The sequence below is a fragment of the Silene latifolia genome, chromosome 9 (assembly GCF_048544455.1).
Source record: "Silene latifolia isolate original U9 population chromosome 9, ASM4854445v1, whole genome shotgun sequence".
Classification (NCBI taxonomy): Eukaryota; Viridiplantae; Streptophyta; class Magnoliopsida; order Caryophyllales; family Caryophyllaceae; genus Silene; species Silene latifolia.
This window is the reverse complement of record NC_133534.1, coordinates 216,287,045-216,304,745: the sequence shown is the minus strand read 5'-3', so window position 1 is coordinate 216,304,745 and position 17,701 is coordinate 216,287,045. Positions and strand designations below refer to the sequence as shown.

The 17,701-nt window shown below is 39.2% G+C and overlaps 2 protein-coding genes across 2 annotated transcripts in view; both read left to right on the top strand.

Annotated features, from left to right (window-relative positions):
* LOC141602215 (uncharacterized) overlaps nt 1-14,877 on the top strand; it is a 67,414-nt gene extending 52,537 nt beyond the window's left edge. Inside the window, exons 5-7 of the mRNA XM_074422520.1 lie at nt 13,593-13,820; nt 14,395-14,602; nt 14,692-14,877. Of these exons, the coding sequence (XP_074278621.1) occupies nt 13,593-13,820; nt 14,395-14,602; nt 14,692-14,877 (622 nt within the window). The remainder of the gene's footprint in view (nt 1-13,592; nt 13,821-14,394; nt 14,603-14,691) is intronic.
* A 564-nt stretch (nt 14,878-15,441) lies between these two features.
* Nucleotides 15,442-16,404, top strand: LOC141602214 (uncharacterized). Its single transcript, XM_074422519.1, has 3 exons — nt 15,442-15,769; nt 16,031-16,226; nt 16,293-16,404. Exons 1-3 carry the CDS (start codon nt 15,442-15,444, stop codon nt 16,402-16,404), a joined length of 636 nt encoding a protein of 211 aa, XP_074278620.1.
* The last annotated feature ends 1,297 nt before the right edge of the window (nt 16,405-17,701 follow it).

Sequence of the window (17,701 nt, the reverse complement as noted above, 5' to 3'; positions counted from 1 at the left end):
GTGTAAACCATTTATCCTTGTTCATTAGTCCTTGTGAGTCGTTGTGTTAAACAATTTTACTTGTTCATTAGACCATGTGACTCGTTGTGTGAACCGTTTGTCCTTGTTCATTAGTCCTTGTGACTCGTTGTTTAAACCATTTGTCCTTATTCATTAATCCTTGTGACTCGTTGTGTTAAAACAATTGTACTTGTTTGATAGTCCATGTGACTCGCTGTGTGAACCATTTTTCCTTGTTCATTAGCCCTTGTGACTCGTTGTGTAAACCATTTGTCCTTGTTTATTTATAAATGTGACTTGTTGTGCTAACCTTTTGTCCTTGTTCATTAGTCCTTCTGGCTAGGAGCCTTAACCATTGGTCCTTGTTCATTAGTCCTTGTGACTCGTTGTGTGAACCATTTGTCCTTGTTCGTTAGTCCTTGTGACTCGTTGCGTTAAACAATTGTACTTATTCATTAGTCCACGTGACTCGTTGTGTGAAACATTTGTCCTTGTTCATTAGTCCATGTGACTCGTTGTGTAAACCATTTATCCTTGTTCATTAGTCCTTGTGAGTCGTTGTGTTAAACAATTGTACTTGTTCATTAGTCCATGTGACTCGTTGTGTGAACTGTTTGCCCTTCTTCATTAGCCCTTGTGACACGTTGTTTAAACCCTTTGTCCTTATTCATTAATCCTTGTGACTCGTTGTGTTAAAACAATTGTACTTGTTTGATAGTCCATGTGACTCGTTGTGTGAACCATTGTCCTTGTTCATTAGCCCTTGTTACTCGTTGTGTGAAACATTTGTCCTTGTTTATTAATAAATGTGACTTGTTGTGCTAACCTTTTATCCTTGTTCATTAGTCCTTCTAACTAGGTGCCTTAACCATTGGTCCTAGTTCATTTGTCCTTGTGACTCGTTGTGTGAACCATTTGTCCTTGTTCATTAGTCCTTGTGTCTCGTTGTGTTAAAAAATGTACTTGTTCATTAGTCCATGTGACTCATTGTGTGAACCATTTGACCTTGTTCATTAGTCCTTGTGACTCGTTGTGTAAACAATTTATCCTTGTTTAATAGTCCTTATGAGCCGTTGTGTTAAACAATTGTACTTGTTCATTAGTCCATTTGACTCGTTGTATGAACCATTTGTCCTTGTTCGTTAGTTCTTGTGACTCGTTGTGTAAACCATTTGTCCTTGTTAATTAATCCTTGTGTTAAAAAAATTGTACATGTTAATTAGTCCATGTGGCTCGTTGTGTGAACCATTTGTCCTTGTTCATTAGCCCTTGTGACTCGTTGTGTGAACCATTTGTCCTTGTTCATTAATCCTTGTGTTAAAACAATTGTACTTGTTAATTAGTCCATGTGGCTCGTTGTGTGAACCATTTGTCCTTGTTCATTAGCCCTTGTGACTCGTTGTGTGAACCATTTGTCCTTGTTTATTAATAAACGTGACTCGTTGTGTGAACCATTTATCCTTGTTCATTAGTCGTTGTGACTCGTTCATTAAATAATTGTACTTATTCATTAGTCCACGTGACTCGTTGTGTGAACCATTTGTCCTTGTTTATTAGTCCATGTGACTCGTTGTGTAAACCATTTATCCTTGTTCATTAGTCCTTGTGAGTCGTTGTGTTAAACAATTTTACTTGTTTATTAGACCATGTGACTCGTGTGTGAACCGTTTGTCCTTGTTCATTAGTCCTTGTGACTCGTTGTTTAAACCATTTGTCCTTATTCATTAATCCTTGTGACTCATTGTGTTAAAACAATTGTACTTGTTTGATAGTCCATGTGACTCGCTGTGTGAACCATCTCCTTGTTCATTAGCCCTTGTGACTCGTTGTGTGAACCATTTGTCCTTGTTTATTTATAAATGTGACTTGTTGTGCTAACCTTTTGTCCTTGTTCATTAGTCCTTCTGGCTAGGTGCCTTAACCATTGGTCCTTGTTCATTAGTCCTTGTGACTCGTTGTGTGAACCATTTGTCCTTGTTCATTAGTCCTTGTGTCTCATTGTGTTAAATATATGTACTTGTTCATTAGTCCATGTGACTCATTGTGTGAACCATTTGTCCTTGTTCATTAGTCCTTGTGACTCGTTGTGTAAACAATTTATCCTTGTTCATTAGTCCTTATGAGCCGTTGTGTTAAACAATTGTACTTGTTAATTAGTCCATGTGGCTCGTTGTGTGAACCATTTGTCCTTGTTCATTAGCCCTTGTGACTCGTTGTGTGAACCATTTGTCCTTGGTTATGAATAAACGTGACTCGTTGTGTGAACCATTTATCCTTGTTCATTAGTCCTTGTGACTCGTTCTGTTGAACAATTGAACTTATTCATTATTCCACGTGACTCGTTGTGTGAACCATTTGTCCTTGTTCATTAGTCCATGTGACTCGTTGTGTAAACCATTTATCCTTGTTCATTAGTCCTTGTGAGTCGTTGTGTTAAACAATTTTACTTGTTCATTATACCAAGTGACTCGTTGTGTGAACCGTTTGTCCTTGTTCATTAGTCCTTGTGACTCGTTGTTTAAACCATTTGTCCTTATTCATTAATCCTTGTGACTCGTTGTGATAAAACAATTGTACTTGTTTGATAGTCCATGTGACTCGCTGTGTGAACCATTTTTCCTTGTTCATTAGCCCTTGTGACTCGTTGTGTGAACCATTTGTCCTTGTTTATTTATAAATGTGACATGTTGTGCTAACCTTTTGTCCTTGTTCATTAGTCCTTCTGGCTAGGTCCCTTAACCATTGGTCCTTGTTCATTAGTCTTTGTGACTCGTTGTGTGAACCATTTGTCCTTGTTCATTAGTCCTTGTGTGTCATTGTGTTAAATAATTGTACTTGTTCATTAGTCCATGTGACTCGTTGTGTGAACCATTTGTCCTTGTTCATTAGTCCTTGTGACTCGTTGTGTAAACAATTTATCCTTGTTCATTAGTCCTTATGAGCCGTTGTGTTAAACAATTGTACTTGTTAATTAGTCCATGTGGCTCGTTGTGTGAACCATTTGTCCTTGTTCATTAGCCCTTGTGACTCGTTGTGTGAACCATTTGTCCTTGGTTATTAATAAACGTGACTCGTTGTGTGAACCATTTATCCTTGTTCATTAGTCCTTGTGACTCGTTCTGTTGAACAATTGAACTTATTCATTATTCCACGTGACTCGTTGTGTGAACCATTTGTCCTTGTTCATTAGTCCATGTGACTCGTTGTGTAAACCATTTATCCTTGTTCATTAGTCCTTGTGAGTCGTTGTGTTAAACAATTTTACATGTTCATTATACCAAGTGACTCGTTGTGTGAACCGTTTGTCCTTGTTCATTAGTCCTTGTGACTCGTTGTTTAAACCATTTGTCCTTATTCATTAATCCTTGTGACTCGTTGTGATAAAACAATTGTACTTGTTTGATAGTCCATGTGACTCTATGTGTGAACCATTTTTCCTTGTTCATTAGCCCTTGTGACTCGTTGTGTGAACCATTTGTCCTTGTTTATTTATAAATGTGACATGTTGTGCTAACCTTTTGTCCTTGTTCATTAGTCCTTCCTGCTAGGTCCCTTAACCATTGGTCCTTGTTCATTAGTCTTTGTGACTCGTTGTGTGAACCATTTGTCCTTGTTCATTAGTCCTTGTGTGTCATTGTGTTAAATAATTGTACTTGTTCATTAGTCCATGTGACTCGTTGTGTGAACCATTTGTCCTTGTTCATTAGTCCTTGTGACTCGTTGTGTAAACAATTTATCCTTGTTCATTAGTCCTTATGAGCCGTTGTGTTAAACAATTGTACTTGTTCATTAATCAATGTGACTCGTTTTGTGAATCATTTGTCCTTGTTCGTTAGTCCTTGTGACTCGCTGTGTGAACCATTTGTCCTAGTTTATTAATTAATGTGACTCGTTGTGTGAACCATTTGTCCTTCTTCGTTAGTCCTTGTGACTCGTTGTGTTAAACAATTGTACTTTTTCATTAGTCCACGTGACTCGTTGTGTGAACCATTTGTCCTTATTCATTAGTCCATGTGATTCGTTGTGTAAACATTTATCCTTGTTCATTAGTCCTTGTGAGTAGTTGTGTTAAACAATTGTACTTGTTCATTAGACCATGTGACTCGTTGTGTGAACCGTTTGCCCTTCTTCATTAGCCCTTGTGACTCGTTGTGTTAAAAAATTGAACTTGTTCATTAGTCCATGTGACTCATTGTGTGAACCATTTGACCTTGTTCATTAGTCCTTGTGACTCGTTGTGTAAATAATTTATCCTTGTTCATTAGTCCTTATTAGCCGTTGTGTTAAACAATTGTACTTGTTCATTAGTCCATTTGACTCGTTGTGTGAACCATTTGTCCTTGTTCGTTAGTCCTTGTGACTCGTTGTGTAAACCATTTGTCCTTGTTAATTAATCCTTGTGTTAAAATAATTATACTTGTTAATTAGTCCGTGTGGCTCGTTGTGTAAACCATTTGTCCTTAATCATTAGCCCTTGTGACTCGTTGTGTGAACCATTTGTCCTTGTTCATTAATCCTTGTGTTAAAACAATTGTACTTGTTAATTAGTCCATGTGGCTCGTTGTGTGAACCATTTGTCCTTGTTCATTAGCCCTTGTGACTCGTTGTGTGAACCATTTGTCCTTGTTTATTAATAAACGTGACTCGTTGTGTGAACCATTTATCCTTGTTCATTAGTCCTTGTGACTCGTTCTGTTAAACAATTGTAATTATTCATTAGTCCACGTGACTGGTTGTGTGAACCATTTGTCCTTGTTCATTAGTCCATGTGACTCGTTGTGTAAACCATTTATCCTTGTTCATTAGTCCTTGTGAGTCGTTGTGTTAAACAATTTTACTTGTTCATTAGACCATGTGACTCGTTGTGTGAACCGTTTGTCCTTGTTCATTAGTCCTTGTGACTCGTTGTTTAAACCATTTGTCCTTATTCATTAATCCTTGTGACTCGTTGTGTTAAAACAATTGTACTTGTTTGATAGTCCATGTGACTCGCTGTGTGAACCATTTTTCCTTGTTCATTAGCCCTTGTGACTCGTTGTGTAAACCATTTGTCCTTGTTTATTTATAAATGTGACTTGTTGTGCTAACCTTTTGTCCTTGTTCATTAGTCCTTCTGGCTAGGTGCCTTAACCATTGGTCCTTGTTCATTAGTCCTTGTGACTCGTTGTGTGAACCATTTGTCCTTGTTCGTTAGTCCTTGTGACTCGTTGTGTTAAACAATTGTACTTATTCATTAGTCCACGTGACTCGTTGTGTGAAACATTTGTCCTTGTTCATTAGTCCATGTGACTCGTTGTGTAAACCATTTATCCTTGTTCATTAGTCCTTGTGAGTCGTTGTGTTAAACAATTGTACTTGTTCATTAGTCCATGTGACTCGTTGTGTGAACCGTTTGCCCTTCTTCATTAGCCCTTGTGACACGTTGTTTAAACCCTTTGTCCTTATTCATTAATCCTTGTGACTCGTTGTGTTAAAACAATTGTACTTGTTTGATAGTCCATGTGACTCGTTGTGTGAACCATTGTCCTTGTTCATTAGCCCTTGTTACTCGTTGTGTGAACCATTTGTCCTTGTTTATTAATAAATGTGACTTGTTGTGCTAACCTTTTATCCTTGTTCATTAGTCCTTCTAACTAGGTGCCTTAACCATTGGTCCTTGTTCATTTGTCCTTGTGACTCGTTGTGTGAACCATTTGTCCTTGTTCATTAGTCCTTGTGTCTCGTTGTGTTAAAAAATATACTTGTTCATTAGTCCATGTGACTCATTGTGTGAACCATTTGACCTTGTTCATTAGTCCTTGTGACTCGTTGTGTAAACAATTTATACTTGTTTATTAGTCCTTATGAGCCGTTGTGTTAAACAATTGTACTTGTTCATTAGTCCATTTGACTCGTTGTATGAACCATTTGTCCTTGTTCGTTAGTTCTTGTGACTCGTTGTGTAAACCATTTGTCCTTGTTAATTAATCCTTGTGTTAAAAAAATTGTACATGTTAATTAGTCCATGTGGCTCGTTGTGTGAACCATTTGTCCTTGTTCATTAGCCCTTGTGACTCGTTGTGTGAACCATTTGTCCTTGTTCATTAATCCTTGTGTTAAAACAATTGTACTTGTTAATTAGTCCATGTGGCTCGTTGTGTGAACCATTTGTCCTTGTTCATTAGTCCTTGTGACTCGTTGTGTGAACCATTTGTCCTTGTTCGTTAGTCCTTGTGACTCGTTGTGTTAAACAATTGTACTTATTCATTAGTCCACGTGACTCGTTGTGTGAAACATTTGTCCTTGTTCATTAGTCCATGTGACTCGTTGTGTAAACCATTTATCCTTGTTCATTAGTCCTTGTGAGTCGTTGTGTTAAACAATTGTACTTGTTCATTAGTCCATGTGACTCGTTGTGTGAACCGTTTGCCCTTCTTCATTAGCCCTTGTGACACGTTGTTTAAACCCTTTGTCCTTATTCATTAATCCTTGTGACTCGTTGTGTTAAAACAATTGTACTTGTTTGATAGTCCATGTGACTCGTTGTGTGAACCATTGTCCTTGTTCATTAGCCCTTGTTACTCGTTGTGTGAACCATTTGTCCTTGTTTATTAATAAATGTGACTTGTTGTGCTAACCTTTTATCCTTGTTCATTAGTCCTTCTAACTAGGTGCTTTAACCATTGGTCCTTGTTCATTTGTCCTTGTGACTCGTTGTGTGAACCATTTGTCCTTGTTCATTAGTCCTTGTGTCTCGTTGTGTTAAAAAATGTACTTGTTCATTAGTCCATGTGACTCATTGTGTGAACCATTTGACCTTGTTCATTAGTCCTTGTGACTCGTTGTGTAAACAATTTATACTTGTTTATTAGTCCTTATGAGCCGTTGTGTTAAACAATTGTACTTGTTCATTAGTCCATTTGACTCGTTGTATGAACCATTTGTCCTTGTTCGTTAGTTCTTGTGACTCGTTGTGTAAACCATTTGTCCTTGTTAATTAATCCTTGTGTTAAAAAAATTGTACATGTTAATTAGTCCATGTGGCTCGTTGTGTGAACCATTTGTCCTTGTTCATTAGCCCTTGTGACTCGTTGTGTGAACCATTTGTCCTTGTTCATTAATCCTTGTGTTAAAACAATTGTACTTGTTAATTAGTCCATGTGGCTCGTTGTGTGAACCATTTGTCCTTGTTCATTAGCCCTTGTGACTCGTTGTGTGAACCATTTGTCCTTGTTTATTAATAAACGTGACTCGTTGTGTGAACCATTTATCCTTGTTCATTAGTCGTTGTGACTCGTTCTGTTAAATAATTGTACTTATTCATTAGTCCACGTGACTCGTTGTGTGAACCATTTGTCCTTGTTTATTAGTCCATGTGACTCGTTGTGTAAACCATTTATCCTTGTTCATTAGTCCTTGTGAGTCGTTGTGTTAAACAATTTTACTTGTTCATTAGACCATGTGACTCGTGTGTGAACCGTTTGTCCTTGTTCATTAGTCCTTGTGACTCGTTGTTTAAACCATTTGTCCTTATTCATTAATCCTAGTGACTCGTTGTGTTAAAACAATTGTACTTGTTTGATAGTCCATGTGACTCATTTGTGTGAACCATCTCCTTGTTCATTAGCCCTTGTGACTCGTTGTGTGAACCATTTGTCCTTGTTTATTTATAAATGTGACTTGTTGTGCTAACCTTTTGTCCTTGTTCATTAGTCCTTCTGGCTAGGTGCCTTAACCATTGGTCCTTGTTCATTAGTCCTTGTGACTCGTTGTGTGAACCATTTGTCCTTGTTCATTAGTCCTTGTGTCTCATTGTGTTAAATAATTGTACTTGTTCATTAGTCCATGTGACTCGTTGTGTGAACCATTTGTCCTTGTTCATTAGTCCTTGTGACTCGTTGTGTAAACAATTTATCCTTGTTCATTAGTCCTTATGAGCCGTTGTGTTAAACAATTGTACTTGTTAATTAGTCCATGTGGCTCGTTGTGTGAACCATTTGTCCTTGTTCATTAGCCCTTGTGACTCGTTGTGTGAACCATTTGTCCTTGGTTATTAATAAACGTGACTCGTTGTGTGAACCATTTATCCTTGTTCATTAGTCCTTGTGACTCGTTCTGTTGAACAATTGAACTTATTCATTATTCCACGTGACTCGTTGTGTGAACCATTTGTCCTTGTTCATTAGTCCATGTGACTCGTTGTGTAAACCATTTATCCTTGTTCATTAGTCCTTGTGAGTCGTTGTGTTAAACAATTTTACTTGTTCATTATACCAAGTGACTCGTTGTGTGAACCGTTTGTCCTTGTTCATTAGTCCTTGTGACTCGTTGTTTAAACCATTTGTCCTTATTCATTAATCCTTGTGACTCGTTGTGATAAAACAATTGTACTTGTTTGATAGTCCATGTGACTCGCTGTGTGAACCATTTTTCCTTGTTCATTAGCCCTTGTGACTCGTTGTGTGAACCATTTGTCCTTGTTCATTAGTCCTTGTGACTCGTTGTGTAAACAATTTATCCTTGTTCATTAGTCCTTATGAGCCGTTGTGTTAAACAATTGTACTTGTTCATTAATCAATGTGACTCGTTTTGTGAATCATTTGTCCTTGTTCGTTAGTCCTTGTGACTCGCTGTGTGAACCATTTGTCCTTGTTTATTAATTAATGTGACTCGTTGTGTGAACCATTTGTCCTTCTTCGTTAGTCTTTGTGACTCGTTGTGTTAAACAATTGTACTTTTTCATTAGTCCACGTGACTCGTTGTGTGAACCATTTGTCCTTATTCATTAGTCCATGTGATTCGTTGTGTAAACATTTATCCTTGTTCATTAGTCCTTGTGAGTCGTTGTGTTAAACAATTGTACTTGTTCATTAGACCATGTGACTCGTTGTGTGAACCGTTTGCCCTTCTTCATTAGCCCTTGTGACTCGTTGTGTTAAAAAATTGAACTTGTTCATTAGTCCATGTGACTCATTGTGTGAACCATTTGACCTTGTTCATTAGTCCTTGTGACTCGTTGTGTAAATAATTTATCCTTGTTCATTAGTCCTTATTAGCCGTTGTGTTAAACAATTGTACTTGTTCATTAGTCCATTTGACTCGTTGTGTGAACCATTTGTCCTTGTTCGTTAGTCCTTGTGACTCGTTGTGTAAACCATTTGTCCTTGTTAATTAATCCTTGTGTTAAAATAATTATACTTGTTAATTAGTCCGTGTGGCTCGTTGTGTGAACCATTTGTCCTTAATCATTAGCCCTTGTGACTCCTTGTGTGAACCATTTGTCCTTGTTCATTAATCCTTGTGTTAAAACAATTGTACTTGTTAATTAGTCCATGTGGCTCGTTGTGTGAACCATTTGTCCTTGTTCATTAGCCCTTGTGACTCGTTGTGTGAACCATTTGTCCTTGTTTATTAATAAACGTGACTCGTTTTGTGAACCATTTATCCTTGTTCATTAGTCCTTGTGACTCGTTCTGTTAAACAATTGTAATTATTCATTAGTCCACGTGATTTGGTTGTGTGAACCATTTGTCCTTGTTCATTAGTCCATGTGACTCGTTGTGTAAACCATTTATCCTTGTTCATTAGTCCTTGTGAGTCGTTGTGTTAAACAATTTTACTTGTTCATTAGACCATGTGACTCGTTGTGTGAACCGTTTGTCCTTGTTCATTAGTCCTTGTGACTCGTTGTTTAAACCATTTGTCCTTATTCATTAATCCTTGTGACTCGTTGTGTTAAAACAATTGTACTTGTTTGATAGTCCATGTGACTCGCTGTGTGAACCATTTTTCCTTGTTCATTAGCCCTTGTGACTCGTTGTGTAAACCATTTGTCCTTGTTTATTTATAAATGTGACTTGTTGTGCTAACCTTTTGTCCTTGTTCATTAGTCCTTCTGGCTAGGTGCCTTAACCATTGGTCCTTGTTCATTAGTCCTTGTGACTCGTTTGTGAACCATTTGTCCTTGTTCGTTAGTCCTTGTGACTCGTTGCGTTAAACAATTGTACTTATTCATTAGTCCACGTGACTCGTTGTGTGAAACATTTGTCCTTGTTCATTAGTCCATGTGACTCGTTGTGTAAACCATTTATCCTTGTTCATTAGTCCTTGTGAGTCGTTGTGTTAAACAATTGTACTTGTTCATTAGTCCATGTGACTCGTTGTGTGAACCGTTTGCCCTTCTTCATTAGCCCTTGTGACACGTTGTTTAAACCCTTTGTCCTTATTCATTAATCCTTGTGACTCGTTGTGTTAAAACAATTGTACTTGTTTGATAGTCCATGTGACTCGTTGTGTGAACCATTGTCCTTGTTCATTAGCCCTTGTTACTCGTTGTGTGAACCATTTGTCCTTGTTTATTAATAAATGTGACTTGTTGTGCTAACCTTTTATCCTTGTTCATTAGTCCTTCTAACTAGGTGCCTTAACCATTGGTCCTTGTTCATTTGTCCTTGTGACTCGTTGTGTGAACCATTTGTCCTTGTTCATTAGTCCTTGTGTCTCGTTGTGTTAAAAAATGTACTTGTTCATTAGTCCATGTGACTCATTGTGTGAACCATTTGACCTTGTTCATTAGTCCTTGTGACTCGTTGTGTAAACAATTTATACTTGTTTATTAGTCCTTATGAGCCGTTGTGTTAAACAATTGTACTTGTTCATTAGTCCATTTGACTCGTTGTATGAACCATTTGTCCTTGTTCGTTAGTTCTTGTGACTCGTTGTGTAAACCATTTGTCCTTGTTAATTAATCCTTGTGTTAAAAAAATTGTACATGTTGCAGCAGGAGCTACTGACCAGGACACTCCACAAATGCAAGCAGGCCAAAACAGCACCACAACCACTTGAGGAAGCAACCAGAGTGGGCTAGGTTTAGTGGCTAATAGGTACGAGTACAAGCCCAACCACCAGCTGCCACCATGGCCAGCTGGTTGGCCATTAAACTAAGCTCAGAAAAGTCCTAGGGGTCCAAGGAAGAATCACAATGCAAGTCATAGAAAACTAAGTTGAACAGAATGGCAAATTGACAAACAACAAAAGCAATCTTTCCATTTCTGGCTAAACCATGAGGAAAAAGCATGCAAGGAACTTTTGGCTTGTCTTCCCATATACCAGATACAACCTAGAGCCAATTTTAATGCCAAGGACTCAATCATTTCGTCCTCAAGTGCCTACATTCAACAGAGAAGCCAGCAATGCGAAAGGACCACAACATGTCACTTGTCACCGCATTTCTCTTTTGTTTTCATTCCAGCTTACAATTAAGAGCTTTTAAACCGTTGTAATATTGTACTTTGACTCTTACCAGCATGTGAGGAGAGATCCTGACCCTTGGATGTAGTTTTTCTTTCAAGTTTGTAACCTAAAAGGCCTATATAAGGACCTCAACTCGGACATTTGTTGGAGCACAAATGATTTATGAATGAAACCTGAGATTTCTCTCAAATTTGAACCTCTTAATCTTGTGCTTAGTCTGTAGATTAGAGTCGGGCTTGATAATAACCTTGTGCTTAGACTGTGGTTATTGATTAAGTACTGTTAGTAGAGTATAAACTTTCTGTGCTTAGATCGTGGATAGTTTAGCTTTGCTGTTTGTTTCGATTGAGTCTTTCTGTGTTAATCATGGAATTTCTTAACTTTAACACCCTAAATTATTAGCTTAATTCCCTGTGAGTATTCTTCTGTGGGTTTTTCGGTTGATAATTATATCCAAGTTCCCTCCTTTCCAAAGATTATCCCGTAACTGTCTCAATTACGGTCCTTTGTGTCTGTCGTCGATTCGATTGAGTCTTAAAAATACCTTGAGTCCTCTAAAAATCCTGGTCTTTTGCTCAGAAGTAGTTCTTATATCAAAGTAATTTACTGCCAAATTTCCTGATTTTAGGAGGTCAATACATAATTTTATTAATTAGCACAAGTTTATTGCATTCTGAGAAACCTGTCTTTAGTTTGCTGGTTTGATTGTTGTATTTGTCTAAACCCTTGGACATTACACTCCAAATTGGTATATCAGAGCAAGGTTTTAACACGATTCTACCTCGTGTTAGTCTTGGGAAGGAAAGTGAGTTCATTTTTACCCTAACTACAACAAAACTACAAAAAATAACCCATGAGTGAAGAGAGATTTACTGGTATTGAAACCGGGGTGGATCGGATAGCGGAAGAATCAATGAGCTGGTAAACATTGTCAACACTCTTGCAGAAGGAGTTCCTAACAGGCCACCCTACGAGGCGGGCGGGGTAGAGGCTTTGTTGGAGCGGGGAGGACAACCATACCACCAGGAACATGGAGAAGACTTGTCAGATACTGATGAGTCTATGGCAGAGGGCATCTACATGGAAAGAGACAAAGATATAAAGGTAGAAATTCCTGATTTCCATGGTAGTTTAAACCCTGAAGATTTGTTAGACTGGATTAGAACTGTTAAGAGAGTCTTTGAATTTAAGGGATATCTTGTGACAGAAAGCTTTCAAAGTTTCTATCCTTAAATTTAAAGGTTATGCTTCACTTTGGTATGAAACCCTGAAAAGCCAGAGAATGAGAGAAGGCAAGGAACCCATTAAATCTTGGCTAAAACTTAAAAAGAAATTGAAGGATAAGTTTATAGCCAAAGATTACACACAGGATATGTTTATCAAGTTAACCCAGCTAAAACAAGACCAACAATCTGTTGAGTCTTATCTTAGGAGCTTTGAACAACTTACCCTGCAATGTGAGATCACTGAGAAGCCTGAGCAGAAAATTGCTAGGTTTGTTGAGGGATTAGATCCTAAGATTGCTATAAGGGTTAGAATGCAACAAGTCTGGTCCTTTGATGAGGCAGTCAACCTGGCATTGAGGATTGAAAAGATGGGAAAAGCCAAAGTCACTGCTTCCAAACCCCTTACCAGACCCACTTTCAAACCTTTTTCTGGGGTTAGGATTGGAGAAACTCCAAAACTTGCAACCCAACCAACACCAGACAAGGGAAAGAGTCATGTGAATACTAGAACCAACACATCTGTGACTGATGGGAAAATTAAATGCTTCCAGTGCCAAGGGTATGGCCATTTTAGGAAGGACTGTCCTTCTAAGAGAACCTTGACAAATGGAAGTAGAGCGATGGGAGAGAGAAGGTTTGGTTCAGTATGAGGAAGATGAGACCACGATAATGGAGGAAGTGGAGACTGCGAAGGAGAACCAGAACAAGATGCGCTTGTGGCCCCCCCTGATACAGGTCACAACTTAGTCTTGTGGAGGGTTATGCATTCCCAACACTCACCTCTGGAAGGCGATCAAAGATCCCGATATTCAGAACCAGATGCACAGTCCAGGGGAGGGTTTGTAACCTGATCATAGATGGGGGAAGTTGTACAAATGTGGCATCAAATGCCATGGTTAGTAAACTCAACCTGACAACTCAAGAGCACCCAAACCCTTACAAGTTGAGATGGTTGAACAAGGGAGCAGAAGTAAGGGTGGACAAGCAATGCTTGGTTCCATTTTCTATTGGGAAGGTGTATAAAGATGAAGTCTTGTGTGATATTGTTCCAATGGATGCCTGCCACCTACTCTTAGGAAGACCATGGGAGTATGACAGGAATACCACTCACCATGGGAAGGATAACATCTATAGTTTCAAGCATGAAGGCAAGAAAGTTACTCTGACCCCATTACCACCCAACCAGAGAAACTATGGAGGTCCAAGTATACCAGAGGAGAACAATGGTGTGCTATTTCTTTCTGAAGCAGCCATGATCAAAGAAATGAAGCAAGAACAACCTGTCTGGATGTTACTATCCAAAGAAGTAAGCAAGGAAGGGAGCCCTGAGATACCTGCTGAAGTTAGACCCTTAATTCAGAGGTATAAAGAGGTATTTCAAAGAGCTGCCTAGTGGGTTGCCACCATTGAGGGGCATTGAGCACCACATTGACCTTGTTCCAGGCTCAGTGCTTCCCAACAGGCCAGCTTATAGAAGTGATCCAACTGCTACCAAAGAGTTGCAAAACCAGATTGAGGAACTTATGAGTAAAGGATTTGTCGGGGAATCTCTCGGTCCTTGTGCAGTCCCTGCTCTACTTGTTCCCAAGAAAGATGGAACATGGAGGATGTGTACTGACGACAAAGGGGCCATTAACAACATCACTGTCAAGTACAGGTTCCCAATACCAAGGTTGGATGACATGTTAGATGAGCTCAGTGGTGCCATGGTATTTTCTAAAATTGATCTCAGGCAAGGGTACCATCAAGTCAGGATAAGGGAAGGAGATGAGTGGAAGACTGCCTTCAAAACTAAACATGGACTGTATGAGTGGCTTGTGATGCCATTTGGTCTTTCTAATGCACCAAGCACCTTTATGAGACTGATGACTGAGGTGCTAAGGCCATGTTTAGGCAAATTTGCAGTGGTCAACTTTGATGACATCTTGGTTTATAGCAGCAGTGAAAGGGAACACTTGAAACATCTTGAAGCTGTGTTCAGGATCCTCAAGGAACAAAAACTATTTGGCAAGATAGAGAAATGCACTTTTATGGTTGAAGAAGTGGCATTCCTAGGGTACATTGTCTCTGGAAGAGGGATTACGATTGATCGGGATAAAATTGTGGCCATTCAATCATGGCCTACTCCTAAAACAATCACCGAGGTGAGGGGTTCCATGGATTGGCCTCCTTTTATAGGAGATTTATCAAGAACTTCAGTTCAGTTGTTGCTCCAATTACTGAGTGTATGAAGAAAGGGGAGTTCCACTGGACTGAGAGTGCTCAGCAGTCCTTTGAGAGGATTAAGAAATTGATGTGTGAGACCCCTATTTTGAAGTTGCCAGACTTTGATCAACTCTTTGAAGTAGAGTGTGATGCCAGTGGGGTAGGCATTGGTGCGAGTCGATCAAAGCTCGAAACCTGTAGCTTACTTCAGTGAGAAGTTGAATGGAGCTAAGTTAAAGTATTCTACCTATGACAAAGAATTTTATGCAATTATCAGGGCAGTCATGCATTGGAGTCACTATTTGAAACCAAAGCCATTTGTGTTGCACTCTGATCATGAAGCATTGAAATATATCAATGGCCAGCACAAGTTGAGTCACAGGCATGCTAAATGGGTGGAGTACTTGCAATCATTCACCTTTTCCAGCAAGTATAAAGAAGGGAAACAAAATGTAGTGGCAGATGCACTATCAAGGAGGCACTCCTTCATCATCAACTATGGGAACCAGGGTCCTTGGTTTTGAGTTCATGAAAGAGATGTACAAGGAAGACCCGACTTCTCGAGGAGTGGATCACACAGTTTGAAGGGCTTAGGGTTCCAGGGAACAAATACTTGCTGCAAGATGGGTTTCTATTCCAAGGGAACAAGCTCTGTGTTCCAAGGGGTTCCTACAGGGACCTCCTAATCAGGGAAGTCCATTCAGGAGGCTTAGGAGGGCATTTTGGTGTTCAAAAGACACTGGACATACTACAAGAACAGTTCTATTGGCCAAAAATGATGGGGGATGTCCAAAATGTTCTCAGGAGATGTTCAGTATGTCAACTGGCTAAGAGTTCCTTCCAGACTGGTCCATATATTCCATTACCAGTACCAAGCAGGCCATGGGAGGATGTGAGCATGGATTTTATTGTTGCACTGCCAAGAACACAGAGAGGAAAGGATTCAGTCATGGTTGTTGTTGATAGGTTCAGTAAAATGGCCCATTTCATAGCTTGCAAGAAGACAGAGGATGCTGCTAGTGTTGCTGAGCTATACCTGAAAGAAATTGTAAGGCTTCATGGGGTTCCAAAGATAATTGTATCAGATAGGGATACAAAGTTCATGAGTTACTTTTGGAAAACTCTATGGAAGCTACTCAAGACCAAACTGTTGTTCAGTACATCTCACCACCCCCAAACAGATGGCCAAACTGAGGTCACCAACAAAACCTTGGGTAGGATTCTGAGATGTATTGTAAGCAAGAGTCTAAAAGATTGGGACATCAAGTTAGCAGCAGCAGAATTTGCCTTCAACAGATCACCATCAATCAAGCTCGGTCATAGTCCTTTTGAGGTTGTCTATGGGATTAACCCCCTAATTCCTGTAGACTTATCATCTGTACCAAGAAATGAGATGAATCATGATGCTAAGGCCAGGGCAGAACAGCTGCTGAAACTCCATGAAACTGTGAAAAGAGAGATTGAGAAGACCAATGAGAAATACAGGAAACAGTCCAAGGTACCTCAGAAAAGGAGAGAATTTGTTCCAGGGGATTTGGTCTGGGTTCACTTAAGAAAAGAGAGGTTTCCATCAAGAAGAAAGAACAAGTTAATGCCAAGAGCTGATGGCCCCTTTGAAATTATTGAAAGGATTGGACCAAATGCCTACAAAGTGGATCTACCAGGAGAGTATGAGGTGCATGGCACTTTCAATGTAGGTGACCTAAGTCCATATTATGAGGATGCTGAGGGGGAGGAGTAACCAGGCTTGAGGACAAGCCCTGTTCAACCAGGGGAGGTTGCAGCAGGAGCTACTGACCAGGACACTCCACAAATGCAAGCAGGCCAAAACAAGACCACAACCACTTGAGGAAGCAACCAGAGTGGGCTAGGTTTAGTGGCTAATAGGTGCAGTACAAGCCCAACCACCAGCTGCCACCATGGCCAGCTGGTTGGCCATTAAACTAAGCTCAGAAAAGTCCTAGGGGTCCAAGGAAGAATCACAATGCAAGTCATAGAAAACTAAGTGAACAGGCTGAGAAATTGACAAACAACAAAAGCAATCTTTCCATTTCTGGCTAAACCATGAGGAAAAAGCATGCAAGGAACTTTTGGCTTGTCTTCCCATATACCAGATACAACCTAGAGCCAATTTTAATGCCAAGGACTCAATCATTTCGTCCTCAAGTGCCTACATTCAACGAGAGAAGCCAGCAATGCGGCAAAAAGGACCACAACATGTCACTCACCACTGCATTTCTCTTTTGTTTTCATTCCGACTTACAATTAAGAGCTTTTAAACCGTTGTAATATTGTACTTTGACTCTTACCAGCATGTGAGGAGAGATCCTGACCCTTGGATGTAGTTTTTCTTTCAAGTTTGTAACCTAAAAGGCCTATATAAGGACCTCAACTCAGATTTGTTGGAGCACAGTGATTTATGAATGAAACCTTAGATTTCTCTCAAATTTAAACCTCTTAATCTTGTGCTTAGTCTGTAGATTAGAGTCGGGCTTGATAATAACCTGTGCTTAGACTGTGGTTATTGATTAAGTACCTGTTAGTAGAGTATAAACTTTCCTGTGCTTAGACTGTGGATAGTTTAGCTTTCTTTGTTTGTTTCGATTGAGTCTTTCTGTGTTAATCGTGGAATTTCTTAACTTTAACACCCTAAATTATTAGCTTAATTCCCTGTGAGTATTCTGTGGGTTTTTCAGTTGATAATTATATCCAAGTTCCCTCCTTTCAAAGATTATCCCGGAACTGTCTCAATTACAATCCTTTGTGTCATCGTCGTCAGTTCGATTGAGTCTTAAAAATACCTTGAGTCCTCTAAAAATCCTGGTCTTTTGCTCAGAAGTAGTTCTTATATCAAAGTAATTTACTGCCAAATTTCCTGATTTTAGGAGGTCAATACATAATTTTATTAATTAGCACAAGTTTATTGCATTCCTGAGAAACTGTCTTTAGTTTGCTGGTTTGATTGTTGTATTTGTCTAAACCCTTGGACATTACACTCCACATGTTAATTAGTCCATGTGGCTCGTTGTGTGAACCAT